This window comes from Stegodyphus dumicola, chromosome 1 (genome assembly GCF_044657685.1).
Source record: "Stegodyphus dumicola isolate Sdum_Otavi_A_Nest chromosome 1, ASM4465768v1".
Classification (NCBI taxonomy): domain Eukaryota; kingdom Metazoa; phylum Arthropoda; class Arachnida; order Araneae; family Eresidae; genus Stegodyphus; species Stegodyphus dumicola.
Window position 1 is genome coordinate 215012807 of NC_140768.1, and position 24715 is coordinate 215037521.

A 24715-nucleotide genomic window follows, 5' to 3' on the forward strand; every position below is an offset into this window, starting at 1 on the left:
AGAAAAGAGTAGCAAAGGTGATCTTGATGTGATTTGCTAAATTTATTTAATTCTGACATAGATGAATCAATTTTTTTGAAGATTTTGTATAAATAGTTTAATTATAAAATTCTGTTTGAATATCTAATTTGGTTCTCCATGATTATTTTGAAGATTTTGTATAAATAGTTTAATTGTAAAATTCTATTTGGTTATCTAATTTATACATTATTTTTTGTAATACGGTAATTTATAGTGATAAAGTTTACTGAACCTGCAAAAATAACATTTATTAGAAATTAACAGAGTCCATTTTTGACAATTTCAGAGCAAGGTGTTTGTTTATATAGTTATGTTGTAGATGTTTATAAAATGTTATCAGTGATGATTACATCAACATAGAAGGGAATTAATAAATAAATATTAAGTGTCATGTTTCAGAGTGCTTTGCTGTGGGGTATATGGCGGGGTGATTTATCCTATGAACTTTCATGTTTTTTAGTCAATTATCATGCACATGGCATGTATGCCAGGGTGGCTTATCTACCTGAAATTGTGATAGCTTGTTTCATTAAAATATTGATTTTTTTTTTCTGCAAGCATATTAAAAAAATTTAATGTTAAAATTTTATTTAATTTTAGGTTCATCAAGAAACATTTGGCAAAAGCGGATGTCGTCGTATAGTTCCTGGCCAATATTTGGCCATTGATCCCAAAGGGCGTGCAGTTATGATCGGTAATATAGATGCTTAAAAGTTTAATTTAAGAGTGTTTTTTGTATGCATTACATTATAGAAAAATTTTTGCCCTGATACTATTGGGGGCATAATTCATTATTTATATTGATCTTCATAGTTCGAAAATGTAATAATTTCATTTTAATTCAGCTCTGAAGGTCCTAAATTATGCTTGCTCATTCTTTCACAATTATCAGGGAATCTTAGTGTGTGAAATACAATTGTATAGCATTAATTTCTATTGTAGGTGCTGTTGAAAAACAAAAACTTGTGTACATATTGAATCGAGATGCAGCTGCTCGTCTTACCATATCATCTCCTTTAGAAGCTCACAAATCCAACACCTTAGTCTATCATATGGTTGGAGTTGATGTTGGATTTGAAAATCCAATGTTTGCCTGTTTAGAGATGGACTATGAAGTAATGTTCTAATTTTTTTATTGCTTTTGCTTTATGAAAAGTTATGTTTCACTAAATCTATAATATAAAAATGAAATTTCTATGAAATCTCCCTATGACAGTCATTCTCAGTGCCAGATAGTTTGTGTCTTTTGTTGAAAGAATATCTTTAAAAAAGTGACTTTCAGTGCTACTGTTTATTTCTGTTCTCAGAAGTATGGGTCACTTTTAAAAGAGGTGTCATGAGGTGTTTCCCTGTGATTTCAAGAAACTACAACTATTCATTTATTATTTGAATATGATACATTTAAAAATGTACCATAAAAACAGTTATTGCAGTACAATTAAATAAAAACTACACAATGATACATTTGAAACTTTGATATTGATGATGTTATTTATTTTGTATTTATTCTCATTTTAACAGTCAGAAAATTCTTAATTAGATCATTAGCATATAAATTATCTATAATAACATTTTGTTTTAATATGATCAGCTAATCAGGAAGCCTTCTTTGGATGTTATTGATTACAGAAATTTTATATCAACAAAATATTTCTGTCATTCTGTGAAAGTAGCCTTCTTTTCATTAAATTCCTTTATGTTTTCATATGAGACTTTAAAACTTTCTTCAAAATTGTGCTTTTTCGTGCTACAAAGATTAGTGGCAAGCAAAACTTCAAATGTTTGCAATTGGCTGTTTCCAGAATGTATCTTTAGACTAAAATTCAAAATTTGTATTATATTATTTCTTAACACTGATTTTGATATTTTGTTTTATCCCATAGATCATAAAACTGTCATCAAGCAATATGATTTAGTGCCAGTTATGGAGAAGGATGGTATAACAGCACCCTCGTAACATCTGTGCTTTCATCTTACATAACCCGTCGATTCTTGATAAACTACCTTTTTTTATAAACAAGGATATAAATTAACTTGTTTTGCTCTATTGTTTCTCGTGTTTTGAAACAAAAAAGTAATTGAAATTTGCTATGTGCCTTCTACAGAACAGCAAGCAGTGGATTTTTTCAAAGTTACGGCATCCTACTATAAAAAAGCACATATATTAGCATACACAATATGGTCAGTTGAATGAATATGGCCAACAAAACAGTAATAGATTGAAACAGTTGAAGTTTGTACTCATAACATTCTAAGCAGCTGTAAAATTCAGAGATGCTATTAAAATTATAGAAACAGAAGAAACCTTTTTATGAAGCACAGAAACAAAGCCGGTTGAATACTGAGTGTTTATTAAAGAAGCATTAATTCCATAAGAATTCTGTAGGAATGTTTGGCACAACTTTGGTGGGATCTCTGCCAACTTTCGGGGTTTAATGGTAGCCATTTTTCACATTCATCAGGATAATATTTAAGTACCTTATTTGTATTTAATATGGTGGTGCATACTTATTATCCTGTCAACCATCAAAATTAATTATCATTAAACCATGAAACTTGGCTAAGATCCAGCCAAAGTTGTGCCAATTGGTCCTATGGAATTCTGAAGGATTTAATGCCTCTTTACTTAATAAACAGTCAGTATCCAAGCCACTTTGTAAAAAGGCTATCTTCTTCTACTATTCCAGTAAGCTTTATGATTTTAACCAAAGTTCTGTTTAGAATGCTGTGAGTACAGTCATCCTTTTGGCAATCATTTCATTCTATTACTGGTTTGTTGGCATTTTCAGCTAATCATATCATGTCCATTAACACATAACTTTTTTTGATGGTAGGATCTCATAACTTTTAAAATTATTCACTGATTGCTGATTTGCAGAAGCAAGTCCTAATTAATCATTTTTTTAATGCAAAGGGGAAATGGTACAACTGTAACAGTTAATTTGTATCTCGGTTTATAAAAACAAAAGATGGCTCATCGAGAATCGTTTGGAATCAAGCCATGCTTATCCATAATTAGTGCTGTATCACTCTGCTTGGAGGCATTATCATATTGAACAGGATAATACACAACTACCAATATGTTAATACTTTTTGAGGTTTTAGAACAATAAAAGATTATCATTTATCTAAAGTGACTACGAGACCTATATTTTTAGTTATTTGGTATGTAAAACTGATAAAGTATATGTGTCATACCCCCCCCCAATTTTTTGTCTTGTTCTTTCTGGTTGTATTATTATGTATGTATCCTTTTTAATATAAGCAAATACTTTTAAAAGTATCTCATTTTGTTAATATTGTTTATAAATTTGAAGCTGTGGGAGGTAAAAACATATTTTCTTTCAGAATAGTAAATACAGTGATATTATCCAAGTTAACTAAAGAACAATTTTTTGTTACTTCAGTTCTTGTTTAAACCATAAGCTGTAAAATTGTTTCTTATGGAAAACACTATATCATGTCAGACAATTATGGAAAACACTATATCATGTCAGACAACAAAAAATTAGTTGCAGCGAGTCAAATACTGCTTACATGAATGATTTGATGTTATGCAGTCATATTTCATATGAGCAGTTTCACTTACATGAGACTTACAACAGCAGAGAGAGGGGAAACTGTTCAGTAGGTTTTTGCAACTGTAAGCCTCAAAATGCAAGAGAAATGGCAAAATCCATATCATATTAAAACTGGTAGTTCTAAAATGCACTACAGCCTTCCTGTATATATGTATAGTCATTTGCGGCCAGGGTAAGTAATTACAAAGAATGGAAGCGTTTATTGCAAAAACTTTATGTGATTCTCAGGTTAAAGGAAATCCCTCAAAATCTGAACTTGATTATCTTTTAAGCTTCCCAACTTGATGATCATAAATATGCTATTAGAGAATTCCAGCTGTCATTGCTCAAATTATTTGACTCTTCTTTGTTTCTGTACTCGCAATTCTTCTCATAAAACTTTCTTCACAGTTGCTGATAGTAGTGGTCTCAAATCGTGGTCCTCTAAGTAATTTTATGTAGCATGCAAAGACATTTTAATGATATATTTGTTCCAAATATGGTGTTTGTAGTATTAAAAGACATGAAAACATAGATAAATTTATGTGCAGGACTTATATTAAGGGAAAAAGATGAAATGATACGTGATTAAAGTGGAAGAATTTTCCACTCTGATACAGTCAATTTAGTTTGCCAGCCAACAGCTGCTGATGTTTTACTTTTCTAAAATTTCCCATTAAAATTAAAAGTAATTAGTGATTAATTCATCGTATTGAAATAATCTGAAATAAATGTCAAGATTGATATTTAGCTGTCATTGCATTTGAATTAAAAAGTATAACCAACAAAAAATTTTTTGCAACTAACCAACCTTTAGGCTTTGGGTAAAATATAATTTCGAAATATATTATATTTAGTTATTTATTTTTGTTTTATTGAAAATGTTTTTAAATTGTGTTTAAAAAAGTGTTCTGACCTGTAAGCTGCTTTCAAAATGAGCATTCAGCCCATGTGCAATTTGAAATCACTAGCTTATAGCATTCAACCTGTTCTCATGAATAGTTTGTTCCTGCTGCTGTCTTGCTTTTCAAAGTTCTATTTACCACAGTAAGACCTTAAATACTGTAATGCTTTGAAACCATTAGTGCTATCAGTAAGATAAAACTGATGATTTTTATTTCTTCTATTCTTTGGAACTCTGCATTATGCTGTATAATATCAAAGCTGTATTTCTTCATTTCTTGTTTTTGTTTTGTGGATTAATTTGAAATATCACATTACCTTACATTCATAGACACAAGAGATATTTTTTTCTCACGTGCAATGTGATTTATGCTATTTTATTTTAAAGTACAGTTTATAATGTATTATCATGCACTGACAACTAACTTTGTTATGTTATTTAATTCTGTTAAGTTTGATTGATAATGTCTTGAATAATTTATCAATCAAACTTAATAATAATTATGCATGTTACATGAATGCCTTGTTTTAAAGAGCATTTGCTATTTTCAGCAGTTTCATGTGTGCAAGGTAAAACGTAGTACTTGCAGAGGTAGAGGCATTACTGTCTTATAATATGCAATGTTAGCTTTACTAGATAATAATTTTCAGTATATTTATTGTAGTTATATTAACATATTAGTTTTAGCTTTTAGATTTAACATTTAGTATCAAATGCTTTTGTGCTTTATCTCAGATTCTGATTGTTTCCAGTCATTAATGATTGTTTCCAGTCATTAATGTTTGTAACAAATAATACTCTTATGTTAATTCAATATTTTGAATGTGTATTATTTTAGTAGATGACAAACAGTTTTAAATTCAACATCAAAATTAAAGAAATGTTTTGCATTTTTAATCATTTCTCCTGAGAATTTTTAAGGAAATAAAATTTTGTGTTAAGGGCTATTCAACCTGTTACTCTTTTTTGTTTTCTTTATTTCATTTGTCAATGCATTTCACTTAACATGTGTAGTTTTCTAAAATTAAAAAAAAAAAAATATTTTTTTTAATATAACAATCTCTCTCTCTCTTAATATATATTTTGGTTTGAAAGCTCATTACATTTTTATCTTTTTAAAAATAACATATGTATCTTTTGGATTTTCTTATAAATCTCTTTTTTTTTATTATTATTTATTTATTTATTTTTATTATTATTATTAAACTGATGGTATAATCACTTCCCTTTGCATTACACAAGAATCTGATTTTATACTGTTCTTGAAAAAAAAACAGGAGGCTGATAACGATCCTACTGGTGAAGCAAGTGCGACAACTCAGCAGACACTTACATTTTATGAGTTAGATCTTGGTTTGAATCATGTTGTCAGAAAATATAGTGAGCCTTTAGAAGAACATGGAAATTTCCTGATTTCTGGTAATATATGATATTTTGCATGTAATATATATATATATGAAATGTAATTTCTCATACATAATTTGTTTTGTGCAGCCGGGGCATCAGGAATGAGACAAATTTTGGAATATAAAGTGGTAGGTTTATTTTAGCATCCATCTCACAAGCGTTGTTTTTGAACCTTGAGCAGAAGCCCTATTTTTTACCTATGTGTGCGTCACGAGGCTCCTCCAATCAGCGATATTAATTGAAATCACCAGGTGACGCTATCCTCTCATCAGGAGTGTTCTAAAGGACTTTATGTAATATGACAGATTTATGAGTTTGGCGATTTGGCGGGCGCCAACAGGTTAATATATTTTATACTAAAGAAAGGATTTCGCCAAAATTTAGGAACAGGGATGCAATTTAGGTAGAGAATCGCCAACACATTATTAAGCAATATTATTAGAATTTAATTTAATCAATTGATTTAAAAATATCATTACAGATTATCCCCCCCCCATCTGAAAAGGCTTGTAGTCGCGGCCGTCGACCCAAGACAGTCCAGATAATGAAAGCAGAAATTTTAGTTATTAGGAAATTAAGTGAGTAGGAAAACTGATTGGATTTACCTCAAGGCACACAAAATGTTTACATAAAATATGACATAAAATATTTGAATATAATTAATACAGTATATAAAATATAATAAATGATTAATGAAATTATAATATAGTAACTATGTGCAGAACAAATAAAGCACTAATAATATATTGCTGGTCAGCTACGCGGCAATAGGAAATAGTAATATAACTGAATTTGTAAGTTTATATCTTAGGGCATGCCATTCACAGTTTGTGTATGAGTCCGTACAATCATTAGAGTTGTCATTCAGGCTCATCTTCAGTCTTTTACTGGCCTTTGGAGATCTCTGGATCATTTAATTAGCGCTAGAATCATGGATTAGCATTGGCACTGAAAACATTTGAGTTTTTATGTCACGATACTAGAGCTCTTGTACTCTTGTTGAAAATACACATTTTTCTAGGTTTTTAACATATTTTGTCACTCTATTTTTCTCTTATTAATGATAACAAAACAAAATTTAACTTCCAACATCCATACCAGTTTTTTGTACACGATGCTGCAGAAACATAAAATGAAATTCGGAAGTTTCAACAACTGAAATTTAACTTTTTCAACTGTTGCTACAATTTATAACACAAACATAGGAAAACATGAGCTCAAGGAAATGTGAGGGTATGGTACTCTAGTATAGCCTCAATTGAGTGTTTCCCACACGGAAAGTGCATTGAACCTGAAACTCAAGTTTGAAGGAGCCCAGTAACAGAAAAGAGCAGACAAACTTTTCAGACACTGAGAGATAAATCAACTATTAAGGGGGACAACAGGATGAAAACTAAAAGAAGGGTTATGGATAGTTTATTGATTTATAAATTTTGATTTATTCATGATGTAATTTAAAGTTCTCGGGTGGATAATAGAATTTTAATTTTGACGCATGTACGATCTCAGTTGGTTTCTTCTTGTGAAAATTTTCCCTGTCGATTTCATAATTAACTTCAGATAATTTATTCATAATCTGATAAGGGCCTGAATAGGGTGAAGTCAATTTTCTAGTATTTGGGTATTCGAATTCCTCGTAAAGGACAAAATCTCCAGGTTGAAATTTAGATTCTACAAATCTGATGTCATATCTAGTTTTATTCTTTTGGTGGTATTTGATAGTTCTTTTCTTTGCTAAAGCCCTTGCTTCATTTAAGAAAGGGTATTTGTTTTGATCAATTGGAGATTCAAAAGGGAGGTTACCAAATAGTAAGTATGCTGGGGTGACTTAGTTACCGTATGAGGGGAGTTGTTATATTCGATAACTTGCTCTAGCACTTTAGTCCATGGTACTTTTTTAGAAGAAGAATTTACTTTACATTTTAGTCGACTTACTATTGATTGATTTACTCTTTCTACTTTAGCATTTGTCTGGGGATGGTGAGATGAAGTTAAAAGTTGTTTAACATTAGGCTTTTTAAGAAATTTTTTGAATCTAGAGGAAGTGAAGGCTGCATTCCTGTCACTGAGAATTTTTTCGGGGACTTGTATTTGAAATATTTGTTTTAGACAATTGGCATAGGTTTCTGAAGTTACACTTTTAGAGAGAAAAGCCCAAGCATATCTTGTTGCATGGTCAATAACTATATGTAAATATTTTTTTGTGGAATTATAATAATTAAATCCTCCCACAGTGTCAATAGAGAGACATAAGTTGACAAGTATGACAATGTTTAACAAAATTTCTGATATCTTCGCTAATATGAGGCCAATAATATTGAGGGGTGATTAAGTTAAGCATAATTTGAACTCCCGGGTGACCAAAATTTTCATGGGTTTTATTCAACAATTTTAATCTTAAAGATTTAGGTACTACAATTTTATAAAAATTCTTTTTCTTAATTACCATCATATCATTTATCTCTTGGTAATTTTTTCCGCAGACATTATCAGTTTTTTGTTGTTGAATTATTTCATTTCTATCAAGTAAATGTACATAATGTTGGAGGTGCTGTGAAACAGGATGTCTAGAAAGCATGTCAGCTTCAATATTGGTAGAGCCCTTCTGATACTTTACTTCATAATTGAACATACTTAGTTTGAGTGACCAACGGAAGAGTCTACCTTTTAAATTTTTAACATTTTTGAGCCAAATGAGGGCCGCAGGGTCCGTATGTATAACAAATCATTGTCCATGCAGATAGTAATAGAATTTGTCTAGGGCATCTACTCAGTCATCCAAACATTCTAACTCAGTAATCGTATAATTTTTCTCATAATTTCTTAAAGTTCGGGAATGATATGATACAGGGTGAAGGACATCATTTTCATCTGGTTGTTTCAAAACAGCTCCAACAGCAGTTTGAGAAGTGTCAACAAAAATATGACATGGCCTACTGGAATCATACAATTGTAAAACAGGTTTGGAAATCAGTATTCTTTTCATTTCGTCAAAAGCTTTTTGACATTGGTCATCCCATTCCCACTTGACATCTTTTTTCAAGAGTCTGTTTAATGGAGCTCTAATAGTTGCATAATTTGGAATGAATCTATGATACACATTCACACTTCCCAAAACTCTTTGTAACTCTTTGGTGTAACTGGGGTTTTTAAGTTTTTTAATAACTTCTATATTATGGTTATCGGGAATTATTCTACCATTTTTTATTTCATAGCCAAGAAATGTGATCTGATCTCTGGCGAACACACATTTGTTTCGATTCAATTTAATATGCTCCTCTTTAAACACCTCAAATAAAATTTTTAAATGTTCTAAATGTTCCTTCTCAGAGGAAGAGACGATTATATCATCAAAGTAACTGCAAGCGAAATTAATTTTATTTTTTGTTAATATTCGTCTAATTGTTCTGTTAAAAATTGCAGGAGCATTTTTGAAACCAAAAGGGAGTCTTAACCATTCGAATAATCCAAAATTCGTGCAAAAAGCTAATTTCTCAGTATCTGCAGGGTGAATCGGGATATGCCAGAAACCAGATCTCAGATCAATTGTAGAAAATACTTTTGCTTTACTTAATTTGTCTAACAAAGTGTCAATGCAAGGAAGAGGGTTTACATCTGTTTTAGCCAGGGAATTCAATTTTCGATAATCTATGCACAATCTAGTTTTCTTACCTTCCTCACGTTTAAGTACTAAAGTCACGGGGGACGAATATGGGCTACAACTTTCTTTAATTATACCTGCTTGTAATACTTGATCAATTTGGGTCTTAATTTCCTCTTCTTACATAGGGGATGTTCTATAAGGTCTTAATGATACAGGCAAATCAGAATTTAAATTAATTCATTGAGGTTCAATATTAATTTTTCCTACATCATACTTATTTTTAGAAAACAGAGATGAATAATCATTTAACAATTTTTCCAAGTTATACTCTTTGTTATCGACAGTATTAGAAACAGCATTTTTCACATAAATGTTAGACTGAGAAACTAATTCCTTTGGATTTGTAGTCCGAGATTTACAGGTTGGAAAATTTCTTACATCATCATCATTATTAACACATGGATAAACATTTGTTGTACCACCTTGAAGTTGGAGGTGTAGAGATATGGGTCGGCTGTCAAAATGGCAGTCATCATTAAGTACAATAGCTCTCTGTTTAATTTTTAAATTAGTACAATCAATACTCAACTCAAATGATTTGCATTCATAAAGTCCTAAAATTACATAATTCAAATTATTATCAAGAACAAACAAGGTAATTTGGTTACTAATCCGTCCAATTTTCATTTGTATACAACATATTTTGTTGAAGATTATTTTTCTTTTAGTTTGGGTTACTGAATATGATCTAACTCTTTGTACTTTTAAACGTAATTGTCTAGCTGTTTTGGAAGAAATTATTGATATGGTGGCAGCACTGTCTACAACACACTCTAGACGTTTCTTATTGGACAAATATCCCGACACCTTTAATAGTCAACTACTGTGAGGGGTTTCTGGGGTTGGTTCTATTGCAAGGGGCATAACATTAGGTGTATCAGATCTCTCCCCTCTGAAAGGACAAACCTGAAACCAGTGAAAAGCATTTGGGATTCCGTTCTGGGTGCAAAGTCTACAGGGACTGGGTGGCAATGGCAATCTATTTTGAGAATTATAATTATAATGGCTTGTAAATCTTGGACCACTGAACCGATTATAAAAATTACTTGGTCTCTGAAAATGTTGGAAATTGTTGGGTCTAGGAGAATCTTGTCTCACAGTAGTTTCATAGCTTGAAGCTGAAATTCTACTTCTATTAAATCGATAGAATTTTTTGGGACTGTTCCCAATCGGAGTAACAAATCTGGGAGGTGCACTTTTGATTTGTTGATTTTCGCTAATCTTAATAAGCTTATGGACATGAGTAAGCCAAGAGATGGGGTCAGAGGGTGCGTTGATCGTCATTAATGATTTTAATTCTGTAGGAAGGCCATCCGTCAGAACCTCCAGGATCATTTCATGAGTTAGATTTAATTTTTTACCAATATCTAATTTTTTGCGAAAATATTGCGTTATGTCCTCTTTATGATTGTACTTGTAAATGGCAAAATCACCAAACGTAGTTAAAGTGGGGTCAAAAAAATTTTCCTTTAAAATTTGGACTAATTCCACATAGTTAGTAATTTTATGGCAGTTTTTGACATATACGCTAAGTGCATTACCTTTTAGATATCGAGCTACATTATTAAGCTTCCACGTTTCATCTTTATCTAAATGAGTTTTGTTAAAGTACTCAAGCCATGAATTTATATCCATATCATTCTGCGCGTCAAAGGGAATTATACTTGTTCCAGGTTCAGCGCTAGCTGCCCTTAATGAATCATCAGGATCAGAGATGTTTTCATTAGCCATTATTCTCTTAATAATACTTTCATAAATAAAACTAACTCAAAAATAATTCTTTAAATTTTCCCAAAACAATATTAAAACCAAAATACATCCTTTAAATACCAAATTTAAAATACATTTATACCAAAATAATACTTTTTAAAATTTTCAAAATAAAAACACTATTATTAAATCAGTAAGTATAATTCAATAGTAATAATATCATTTGCATCACCAATCTTTTTACTAATTGCTTCTGTTTGACTTATTGTGACGAGAATACGAGTGACGAAATCGACACGAAAATACACATTTTTGTGCACTCTTGAGTAGATTTTCGCAAAACACGATCAATCACCAAACAAGCACAAAGCTCTCGAGAGCAACACAGAACGGCGTAGACGTAGGGAAAGATTTCCATCCTCAAAAGTAGGTCAACGGTAAGAGCACATTTGATGAACGACAAACTTTCGATGGAAACACAGATCACACATCACAGGGGGCAGAAAGATGCTTCTCTGGACGTAAAATAATATGCAGTATACCAGAATACAAGTAACAGAAGGATGATTCTCTTGAAGCAAGAACACCTAGAGAAAAATGTAGAAACATAGAAGTCGCACAGCGGCAAATTCATCTAAAGTGCGTAACATTTTATCCGTATAATCCTTGGGGTATTTTCTTTTTTAGATAATCCCTTTGAAGGTGGTATCCTAACGGCTTTCTGAAATGTAATTTCTCATACATTATTTGTTTTGTGCAGCCGGGGCAACAGGAATGAGACAAATTTTGGAATATAAAGTGGTAGGTTTATTTTAGCATCCATATCACAAGCGTTGTTTTTGTACCTTGAGCAGAAGCCCTATTTTTACCTATGTGTGCGTCACGAGGCTCCTCCAATCAGCGATATTAATTGAAATCACGAGGTGACGCTATCCTCTCATCAGGAGTGTTCTAAAGGACTTTATGTAATATGACAGATTTATGAGTTTGGGGATTTGGCGGGTGCCAACAGGTTAATATATTTTATACTAAAGAAAGGATTTCGCCAAAATTTAGGAACAGGGATGCAATTTAGGTAGAGAATCGCCAACCCATTATTAAGCAATATTATTAGAATTTAATTTAATCAATTGATTTAAAAATATCATTACATATATATAATCATCTATTTAGCCTTTTAAATAAATTTACTGAACTTTCTTGTGTAATCAATTGGTCAGTTTTTTGCTTTCATAAAAATTATTTTATGCTGTAAAAGGTGCAATATGTAATGTGTACATTGTATATTAAACTGTATGTGTGAATGTCAAATTTGCTGGACTAGTTTGATTGATTACTATTTATTTCCAACTAGTTTTCACTTTATTGAATTCAGTTCAAAAGTAATGATGCAAATTAAAATCATGTTTCTTGCATGAAATAATGCATTGCAACCTTATTGACATGAAATTGGGGGGGGGGGAAATTATTCAAGTTTCGTACCTCATCATTTCAAGTGTTCAATATGTCTGCCATACATCACATAGCAGATATCAATATGGCTCTCAAATTCTGTCCAAACCATCCCAGCATATTCTCAGTATTCATTTCCACCACTTCAGACATGTGCTGCTTAAAGTTTTGCAGCAGAGGTGTAGGTACATTCAGTCCTTGATATGTCCCCACAAAAAGAAATCGCTGGGCATTAAATATGGTGAACCTTGCTGCCCAAACAGTGTTAAAAAGTCTTCATCCCCCCAGTCATTGATGCAGTATCATGGTGAAATGGCTTTCAAATAACAAAGATCATCTAACTAGAAAAGAGGAGCTATCCATTTGAAAGAATGTACAGTCAAAAGTCGTTAATCCGGACTCATCGGGACTTCGGCGATTCCGGATTATCGATTTTTCCGGATTATAGATCATCAGTTTAAATCTGGTAAAATGGCATGCAGAAATTATAAAATTAAAAATATGAAACCGTAATTTACGAAATAAAGAACAATTATGATCTAAAGGGTATCAAAATTTACAAAAAAAGAAAAGCTTAATATTTATTTGTTTACTTTATTTAACATTTCTTTCAATGTAAGTTGTTTAAGTTGCTTCGTTTTTTTATGTGATAATACAATCTCTTTAATTCCATAAACAGACATAATTTCTTGTTCAGTTACAAAGTTCCACTTTTCAAGTCCTATAATTGCTGTGTCGAGAATACCGACTAATTTGTCAATCGAAATTTTTTCGTTTTCAGTAACCTCTGTCACTTTCTTCGCTATCGGAAGCGAATTATAATGACGAGGCATTTGATTTAAATCATATCAAAGGCGAGATGAAATACTACATTGAGTAAGCAATTATAAGCTAAATGAAATAAAAACATCTGCCCTTAAGATAAGGATAGTGCTGACAGATCAACTTCCAATTCAATGCACGCCGCCGCCGCGTTAAAGATAAACAAAGTTTAGATAAACAAACGTTAAAGTTTAGATAAACTTTATCCATTTTTTGCAGCAATTCCACTTTTTGTTTAATGGACTCCGAAAGATACTTTCGCTTTGTATATCCTTTACATATTAGTAAATATATATCGGAAATTCTATTTGACATAATCGAAAGTTCAAGCTTACTTTTATAAAATTGCTCTAACAGTCTGCAAAAAATAATAATCCGGATCCAATTCGAAGATTAAGGAACAACGCAATCTATAACATTAACTGAAATAGATATTTAGATAATTTTAGCTTAGCTTATCCCGTCCGTTATACATTAAACGCGCATTCGTAAACGTATTTTGCGCACGCGCACACGCAAATTAGCAGCGGCAGAAAGTTTGTAGCTTTGAGGTCCGAATTAACGACTTTTGACTGTATTAGAAAAATCCTCCTCTAGCCAAAGCTACTGATATTATTACCAATTAGGAATAGCCAGTAGCAATTAGCTTAGTAAAGAATAAGAAAATGTGGACTGTCTATTTCCTCATTACATGAAACACATTCACTTTTGCCGAGTTCCTCCTATTCTCTACGATGGTATATATGGCTGTTCTTCAATGCTTAATCCGGGTCCATTGTGAGCAAATTTCAGTGTGCAAAATACTTTTTCTTATTTTGATATTGCTGTCTTTAGAGAGTGTACCATTTGTGTGTGTGGTGATGTCTTATTATTAAACAGATATCATACCCACTGTTCAATGCAACAGGTTTCATTTCCTGGTTCACAGAAGAAAAGATAAATGGGTGCACCTGACCACCTACATGTGGTCACTTAAGATAAGTCCAGGTCTGTTCGCCTACGTGCGACCAGTATGCCTTTCTGTTAGCTTCTTCATGAGCGTTCCATCAGACTGCTTCTATCGGACTTCTTGAACCAAATGAAAATGTGTTTAAATGAAGGGTTCCTACTGTATGTGTAGATAGCGCTATCTGGTGCATCGTTGAGGCACGATTCCCATAGCGCTCGGCCATTGACCCCCGAACACTGAAATACATCTGGGAGGGGGAAATCTGAAAGGTTTCAGATTTTAAATTACGTCCAAAGGTGCGTCTTTTTAACGTTTTGTGTGTTACCTTTATTTATTAAATATCTTGTTCTTTGCACTTAAACCATAAAATTCAGTTCAATAGCAATGTCACAAAATAATTTTAAAATGAGCATATCTTTAGAATATCCGATACACAGTTCCGCTTGCTGGAGATAAAAAGGTGTCCCCCACATTGCTTGCTTTGAAATCCTGGCGTTTGTTAATCAAAAATTTGTTAAAGTTTTACAAAATATGAAATCGACAATAAAACAAATTTCAAATTTGGTCTTCCGCATGCCCATATTCGTAGGAGGATTACGTCGTTCAAAATTCGATGGCTGTATGTACCGTTGTTTTATTACAATGCGAGAAATATACATACAGTCATGCAGATTTTTCATTATTTGATTTCTTCAAATATAATGCAGGACTTTAACATTTGGTGGTAACAGTTTGAAAAGTGAAACAGTCATTTATAGTGATTAATCACAAAACAAAACAAATAGTCTTTCAGGGACAAAGCCCCTTTGAACTAAAAAAAAAAAAAAAAAATTTTGCAATAGAATGATCTCAGGTTGTAATTTCATCAGACCAGAGCTTCATGTGGTCAGCCAAAGTAGAAGTTGCTTCATGTCCTTCATGAAATCCTACTTTTGTTATGTCATAGAGGTCATGTGCTTAAAGGAATATTGTCCTTTGAGATTGGGTTCAAGAAACCATCTGCTTTGCCTTGCTTTTTATTACAGAGGACGCACTTGACACAGTTTAATATAACTTGCTGTATTTTCTTTGCAGCATTCGAAATATGAAAATCTCTTTTCAACGGGTCTTCTGTACAGCAAAGTGTTCTTTGTTACATATGCGAATAATCTCTTAACTCCATCGCTTCCGGCACAACGAGTTCTCGACCTCTCTCCTGCAGATACAGCACATTATCTTTTAGCAGTTAGTCATCTCTCAATCCTTTTTCGACCAAAGTTTTCAATAATTGGAGACGGTCATCAGCCTGTTGCGATCTTAGTGGTGATTTCACTTTGCAAACGAGTGACCATGCATACAGCATGCCTGCTTAATGTGTCGATGTGTCTCATCTGTTGATTGGGTCTGTGGATAGTTTCATATTCGAAATCTTCGAGTAGTAATGCCCATCTAGCAATCTTTGGCATCAGATATTTTACTGCATTGTTTTCTGAAATGCATAGCAGTCAGTGATTATTTTGATTTTTGTCCATAAGAGATAACTTTGAAATTTCTTTAAGGCTTCAATGATCATTAGAACTTCAAGTTCATAACTTGACATTTTTTCTTGTTAGGGTGATGTTTTCTTACTCATGTAATGGATTAGATGCAGCTGTTTATCATCTGAGTGTTGAAGCAACACTGGACTGAAACCATGACTACTAGCATCCATATGTAACTTTAAAGGTCTTCCTTGCTGGAAGATGAGAAGTATGAGGTTTTGTCTCAAAAATTAGTGGTCAAAAGCCTGCTTCTGCCTTAGCCCAAATTCAAATTCTGCATTATTACGAGGCATATCATTCAATGGTTTGGCTATTTTCGAATAACCATGTACAAATTTTCTAAAATATCCTGCGAGACCTAGGAAGCTTTGCATTTGCTTGACGTTCTTCAATTAAATTTTTCTTTTTAGGAATTGACATTTTTTAAAACTAATTTCTAGTCCATATTCTGAAACTACTTTTAAAACTCGTTTTAAGTTTTTCTAAGCCATCTTTTTCATCGCGGGAGGGTATGATAAAATCATCCATGTAAATTACAACTGTATTATCCCTTAATAATTCTGTGAATACATTATAGATAAATCTTAAAAATGCACTAGGACTTGTGGTAAAACTAAATGGAGCCTTAAAAATTCAAATAAACCTGCATGACAAATGAATGCTAAATATTTGGTACATTTTTCATCGATTGGAACATGGAAAAACCTACTTTTCAAATCTAAAGTTGAAAAAACTTTTCCTTCCCTAAATGATCAAGTACTTCTTCTACCTGGGGTATAGGAAATGAATCTTTTACAACTTTTTTATTAAATTGTCTGAAGTCAATGCATAATCAATGTGTTCCATCACGTTTTTTACATATCAAATAACAAAATTGGGGATGTGTATTCAAAACAAGGGGGTTTTATTATTCCCATTTGCAACCACTCATCTATCTGTTTATCAACAATTTTTTGTTCAACAAACGGTAATCTCCGAGACCGTTACAATACTGGAATATCATCTTTTAACGCAGCAGTCATCTTTAAATTCGTGTCTGATTTTATTTAGTTTATTTCAACGGAATGAGCCATTCTTAATACTTTGGTTTTGAACACTTGGTACTTTCAGTTCATTAGACTGAGATTTAGGATTATGTATTTCAGATGATTTTCCTCGGGCTAAGAAATATAAATCACATTCCAGCCCAAACTGGGTTGGATTAAACCATGTTTTTTCCTTCGTGAACACCTGTGTATTCTTTCGTTTTAAAATCCGAAATTTCATACAATTTATCTGCAACAATTAAATCGCATAACTTTTTATAGTCCTTTTGTGCTCCCCTGACCTGACAAATGTATTCAGAAGTTGCAATCAATCACGATGCAAACTGAACATGCAACATGTTTGCTGCGCATTGAGCATGCTTAAAGGTGTTAAGAATCTCTCTTGGTGCCTCCTGAAATTCAGCTAAAAACAACTCTTTTAGTTTTTCATAATCCCACAATTCTTCATCAGTTGCATACGTTAAAACATTATTAGCTTTAATCCCTAGCAAATTAACTAGTATCTCAGCTTGTAAGTCTTTCAGAATGTCTTTGATTGAAAACGCTTTTTCCAATGAAATAAAATACAAATGCAATGCCTTTGGTCGCTCAGGAACAGAGATTGTAAGTGATTTAATACTTTTTATTAAATTTTTAATACTAATCTGCTCATTTTCTTCTATCACTCGTAAAATGATTGTGATTTAAAATTTTCTAGTTCAATCTGCTTTTCAATTTGGGCAAACTGTAGGTGTTCGATCCTTAACAAATAGTGTTCATTACTTGTTTTAGGCATCCGATTTGACGATGCCACGAACGAATTCAACGTTTGTTTTGAAGACATCCAAATTTTCAATAATTTTTCTAATATCAGCTTTTTTAGCATTTTCTGGAACTTACTCTCCAATTTTTTCAGGCATTAACTTTAATCACTTTTGTTTGAGTTATTTAAGAAACTCATTTTAACAATGAAACAGAAGTAGCACTAACTTGAAGAAAGAAAAAAAAGTTTTCATAGTACCTTATTTTGAAGTATCCTGTCTGAGCCTACATATTTGTGGGGGTGATATCTTATCATTAAAGAGAGATCAAACCCACTGTTCAAAGCATCAGGTTTTATTTCCTGGTTCACAAAAAAGGTAAATGGGATGAATATGTACATGTGAATTGAGTATGTTTAGGAGAGGAATCACAACATTGGTTCCAGTAATGGGCAGGTAAATGATACAGCTGACCACCTACATACTGTTACTTTAGATAAGTCCAGGTCTGATCACCTACGCTCAACCAGTATGCGTGTTCTTGTATCTCCTTCGCGAGCGTTCCATTATACCACTTCTGTCGGACTTCTTGAACAAGTGTAGATCTGTTTACCTGGAGGCTTCCCACTGTAAATATAGATAGTCCCGTCTGGTGCATCTTTGAGGCACAATTCCCACATTAGTATTATTAATACTGTTTAATTACAGTGCCTTATACTAGCAAAAATTTATAACCCTCCCCCTCATCATCATTTCCTTCCCTTTCCTAGCTATTACCATTTTAGTAATCTTCTCAGATTTTTTTTTTTTTTTTTACTTCCACCATTGCTTCTGAATTATTATGTATATAATTATCTTTGATTTGAATATGACCTGAAATAGTAAGTTTACCATTTCGTACACATTACAGTGCTAAGCATCTGCTGTCATAAGTGGTTTCAGTAAAATAAGGAAGTATGAGCTTTAGGGGGCTTGAGAGAGACCTTTGCTAAAGTTGTTTCTAATTTGCAAGCCTCTTGTTCTTTCTATTTACTTATTTATATATTCTATGAAAAATAATAATGCATGACATAATCGTATTTATCATTTAATTAATAATTGTAAATGATTATTCTCAGAATGAGAATGTTGAATATAGTTAACCTAGGTTCCTTGCATTAAATACTTACCCAAGCTGTGAATACAAAAGACAAAGGCTTGAATATAGTCTTAAGTACTGCAGCAACAAACATGAAATTATAAGGGGCTAAAGAGCGTTATGCTTTAAAAATAACAGTACAGCAAATGCATTAGAGAGAAAAAATATTAATTTTATTCATTTGTTATGCTATTCACCTAACTGCAGTGCTTTGCAACTGAAAGAAATTACAATATCTTCAGTTATGCTTAAATGTCTAGTTTTTAATTTATTTCAAAATAAAATAAATGCATGGATTATTGGAAATGTGATAAGTTAATGCTTTTTGTTTAAAAACTTTATAGGTATATTCAGATAATTTCAGAAGATCAGAGTGTATAGATTTCTGATTTTTAAATTATGTATTTATATTATGTCAACTTGTAAATTATGTAAAGTAAACTTTTTTTTTTTTTTTTTTTTTTTTCCTTTTAAGTCCCTGGTGGTAGTGATGGTCCTAGTGGTGTGTTGATTTGCTCAGAAAATTATATCACTTACAAAAATATTGGTGATCAGCCTGATATCCGTTGTCCAATTCCTAGGAGACGAGTATGTTTCTTTTTATTTTAAATTAATCTTAATTTTTTGAAAATGTTATTGTGAAAAATAAAAAGTTGCAAATATAACATCAGATGTCAATATAAAATTTAATTTACATCTTATTACCGAGCAAGACTGAACTTTCACCCTTCAAGAATTCAAAATTTTACATTAAAATATGTTTGTTTCTAAAAGTTTAAAGAAGAAAAGAATAGTATAGCAGCAAGCATAAAATTTTTAAAAAATTAAATGGAATAATATACATAAGACTCCAACTACTACAGATGCCATTGTTGTTCTGTCCAGTGTTTGCAGCGATCTGTTTTCATTTAAAAGAACATCACAGATAGCTGTATGCATCTTCCGCTTTGCTCGTCAATTGAAACAGAAATTTGCTATGTACCTGACTTCCCACATAAATAATTTTTGGAAACATACTGCTTTGTCTCTTGGATACTTTTTTGTGACATTTTGGGAGAATGCAGATAATCAGAAAGTACATAGTTTTCTTTATCTTTTTAAAGTACTCATGTGTAGGAAAAAAATTAATTATTTACATAAATTTTAAGAATTTTAAACTGTTCCAGACAATATTAAAAATATATACTTTTATATAAAAACAAAATATATCTGTTTGTCTAGTACCATATATGCTCACATAATGTTGGCACTTTTTTACTAAAATTACATCACTAAAATGCAGGGGCAGACATTACATGGGTGGTTCAAAATGTCATGCTTTTTCTCATGAGTAATTTTGGGTGTAAATTTCATTTCAAACAGCCAAGTTCGAAGTGGTAGAAAATGGCATAAGTAATAAAAGTATCAAATTTAAAATTGTAGGAGACATACATTAACCAACACTTGCAATTTTAATGTTTACTTTTACACAAATTAAATAAACATTGGTTCTTTTAATATCTTGCACGCATTATTTTTTTTTTAAATGTGTTCTTACACACTGTATGCAAATCCATTTCATTTCATCATTCACCGCACCAGCCTTCACTTGTCTTGAATTGCGATGCAGGAATGTCTTCTTCTCATGCTGCAGCAAGCGCTCTTATTTGCCACATTTCCTGCATTACTGCATACTGTAACGCATACCACAAACATACGCAACTACTTTTTTTCCTAAGTTCGAAAACTTACATTTCAATCTACGAAATGCACATCTTGTTTTGTTCATTGCTGCCAGTTGATCATGCTGTTTGCTCCAGTTGTGCACATGCTTTTTGTCCAACTTATATATTCTTGCTGCTGCTCTTTTTCCATTTTCCTGCGCAAATTCTGTGACTTTCAGTTTAAAAGCTGCTGTATTGTCCCATTTCAAGCACGCTACTTGCTAACTACCTCAAATTCCAAATGATACTATGAATGAAAAGAGAAAGCTTCAAACATGCGAATGCTCCAAGGAGGAAGGAGGGGAAAGTAATTTCGTTACAAAACAGTATTTCCTGAAAGCCAGTGTGGTGAAAACCTGTTTGGACTGCCTTCATTTATTTTTGTGTCTGCCGAGTGGATTGCTGGTGCCGATGTTATGACCGAATAACAGCTGCACCAGAATGCAAGAAAAGTCTCTGCTTTCCATTCTTGTCCCAACCAAAGACAAAACAAATGCATATTCTTTCTTTTAAAGATGTTAATTGACTAAAGGGAAAAGGGCGATGTTAAAAAATATATATTAAGTAAGAAATTCTTTAGTTTTGGGGGTGCGACCATTGTGCAGGTCACTTTTTTTTTACATAAATTTTATCTGTAAAGTTGGGGTGCGAACATTACATGAGCATATACGGTATGTTCATACATGCTTTATTATGGAAGGTTAATTTCTTAAAAATATGCGTAGGTAAAATATCTGTATGTGAAGCAAATACATTGAAAAGCTAAATTATACAGTTTATTTGATATTGAAGAATGAACTTTTTAGATTATTCAGGGACAAATAGTTTTCTTTATTTAGTTATATAAGTTTTGATATTGTGTTTATTTCAATATTCTGTTTATTAATTTATAATGCCATTTCTAAGTAAAATTATGCACTTGATCGAAATTAAGTTTTCCGTATTATACATATCCCTTCGTACCATAATTGTATATAATTAACACATTAAAATTTATGCAGCCTATAGTTTTGATCAAATTATTTTCCTGTTTCAGAAATAGATGTGTGATGAAAGATTAAATGTCTTAACTGCATTATCGAATTTTATTCCAGATTTCAAATGCATAAAATAAAGAAAAAATTTATATATCTATTAACTGATACCTATGATTTCAGTAGGTGGTAACTTCCCAATAAATATCTCCCTAATTGTTGGAACAAAATATAATCAAAACTGCCATGTGTTAATCATATTTAATCTTGTAGTTGTTTTATCTTAGCTTATCCCTTCCTATTTTACAATAAGTTTCTGGAATTTGATAAAACATGTAGACCAAAGCTGCCCCTCCTCTAAAGATTATATCATATTTCTAAGAATTGAGAATCTGCCTTTTGCCATACCATGAACTTGTGTGCTCATTAGGCATTCAGGAAAAGTACAACATTAACAGTGCAGATAAACTAAGGTTTAAAAAAAGAAAATTGGTTTAAAGGAAGTGAACGCAACAACGACAGATATTTCCTGGCAATATTTCATCAATCAATGTTTTGAAAATGACAATGTAACAGTGACAGATATTTATTGGCAACATTCATCAATGATGTCATAAAAATGACATGTATCCATTATTATATAAATATCCGTAGAAATATGCTTTTTAATTTTATGTAATATTTGTATGACCATGTAAATTACAATGATATGTATAAAATGTGTATCAGTATAAAAATTAAACATTAAATTACAAATTTTTTGAGAGTATATTTCTTTAAATTTACATTTTATTAAAAGAAAAAGAAATGCACTGAATTATTTTACCTCTTAAAAGTTTTAATTGAAATTCATAAATTGTAATTTTGAACAAAGCATTAACTCTTTCACAGCAACACCTGTCCATTTAATCATTGATAGGTCGCTCCAATGCCAACGTCCATTTACTAACTGATATGCTTTCACCCATCACCTTAGTGCATGGCTCATTGAGTTGGCAAGTTGGTTAAATGACATGCCATTCATTCTTTTGAAAGCAACTTCCCTTTCCTTTGTTCAGCATCAGTGTTTAGCTATTGATGCTCACACTTACAATCCTACCTGAAAGGGGAACTGCACAGTAATCACGTCACATAAGTAAGTTATTGTTAATGCTGCAAAAAAATTCATGTATATGGACATTTCCTATGTTTGAGGTGAATAAGTTTTGGCCTCTTTTGATGTGAAAGAGTTCTCTCAGTTGTATAAAACCAGTAATTGATCAATATATACAAGATCTGTGATGTTGCAAATTTTCTTTCATTTTTATTCATTTATTTATGCAACTTTTTATTTTTTCTTTCTGTATCTAGAATGACTTAGATGATCCTGAAAGAGGAATGATTTTTGTGTGTAGTGCCACTCATAAAACAAAAGTAAGACATTTAATAAATATATAATAGTTTGATAATTTTATTTTATTTATTTGATTTTCATCCATGTTAAATGTGTAATATAACATTTGAAAAGTTACTTTAAGTAAGTGCGTGTCTTCTGTGTGTAAAATAAATGAATATCTACTCAGTTTTACCTTGAAATACAATTTTTGGAAAATTCAGTTATTTCTTTCTTTCTCCCCCCACCCTCTGTTTCTATAACAAATGTAACATCTTGGTTCTTTCTGGTTTGCAGTAGGTGGAAAGTGCCTTTCTGTAAGACATGCTACATCACCAGCTGCTCAAATGACACTCTTTCTGCGCATTTGTTGTTGGCTTGTAATATTTATCAATGATTTTATTTACAAGATCAAGCCTGAAAGACAAGTGATCTAATTTGCCACTACTTTTCTTGTATAAATCATATGCATTAAATTCAGCCATATCTAATAAATGTAGAGATATTTTTGAATATCTCTGTTTATTTCTCACAGCAGGATAATTTGATAGCATCTGATCCAGTCAGTCCACTCCTCCCATTTTGTTGTTTGTAATCTTTTACAATTTTTTTTTTTTTTTACAGTTCTTTTTTGTTTTTCAATATCAGTCATTGTGTTATTATGGACTGTACTCATCAAACATATATCCTTCTTGTCTTTCCGCTTCACAGCCTCATTTTTTCTCTTTTTCTGCTGAATTCCTAAAACCCGTCTCAAATTCAATTAGAAATATAATGCCTGATCAGTACTGCCCTCTAGGAGGTATTAGAACAAACAAAAATGAAAACTCAAACAAGTAAACATTCAGAAAATGTTTTAAATGTGTAAAAGTTTTAAAATGTAATAGGCTTGAAGTGTGTTACGGCCGCCCTACCAAGTTTCGCTGGAACGTGCTAGACGCGTTACGGACGACGAAGAGTTTAAGAGTACAATGCAAAGTTTGAAATCCGGATATTAGATAATAAAATATCTGGGCAGTAGCCAATAAATATATGTATAAATAAAATATCTATATAAATAAAATAATGAAAAAAAGAAATTTCTCCCCCTCCTTGTGAAATCTAGGAATGGAGAATGTAATACAGTCAAAAGTCGATAATCCGGATTCGTCGGGACTTCGGCGATTCCGGATTATCGATTTTTCCGGATTATAGATTATCAGTTTAAATCTGGTAAGATGGCATGCAGAAATTATAAAATTAAAAATATGAAACCGTAATTTATGAAATAAAGAACAATCATGATCTAAAGGGTATCAAAATTTACAAAAAAAAAAAAAGCTTAATATTTATTTGTTTACTTTATTAAACATTTCTTTCAATGTAAGTTGTTTAAGTTGCTTCGTTTTTTATGTGATAATACATTCTCTTTAATTCTATAAACAGACGTAATTTCTTGTTCATTTACAAAGTTCTGCTGTTCAAGTCCTATTATTGCTGTGTCAAGAACACCAACTAATTTGTCAATCGAAATGTTTTCGTTTTCAATAACCTCTGTCACTTTCTTCGCTATCGGAAGCGAATTATAATGACGAGGAATTTGATTTAAATCATATCAAAGACGGAGTACATCGAGATGAAATACTACATTTAGTAAGGAATTATAAGGCAAATAAAATTTAAAAGTCTGCCCTGAAGATAAGGATAGTGCTGACAGATCAACTTCAAATTCATTGCGCGCCGTGGCGTGAAAG

At 31.9% G+C, this 24715-nt stretch overlaps 1 protein-coding gene across 1 annotated transcript in view; it reads left to right on the forward strand.

Annotated features, from left to right (window-relative positions):
- The window catches only part of Sf3b3 (splicing factor 3b subunit 3), a 72744-nt gene that overhangs the window by 10911 nt on the left and 37118 nt on the right, over positions 1-24715 (forward strand). Inside the window, exons 4-8 of the mRNA XM_035361355.2 lie at positions 622-715; positions 964-1136; positions 5763-5904; positions 19409-19521; positions 22961-23023. Of these exons, the coding sequence (XP_035217246.2) occupies positions 622-715; positions 964-1136; positions 5763-5904; positions 19409-19521; positions 22961-23023 (585 nt within the window). The remainder of the gene's footprint in view (positions 1-621; positions 716-963; positions 1137-5762; positions 5905-19408; positions 19522-22960; positions 23024-24715) is intronic.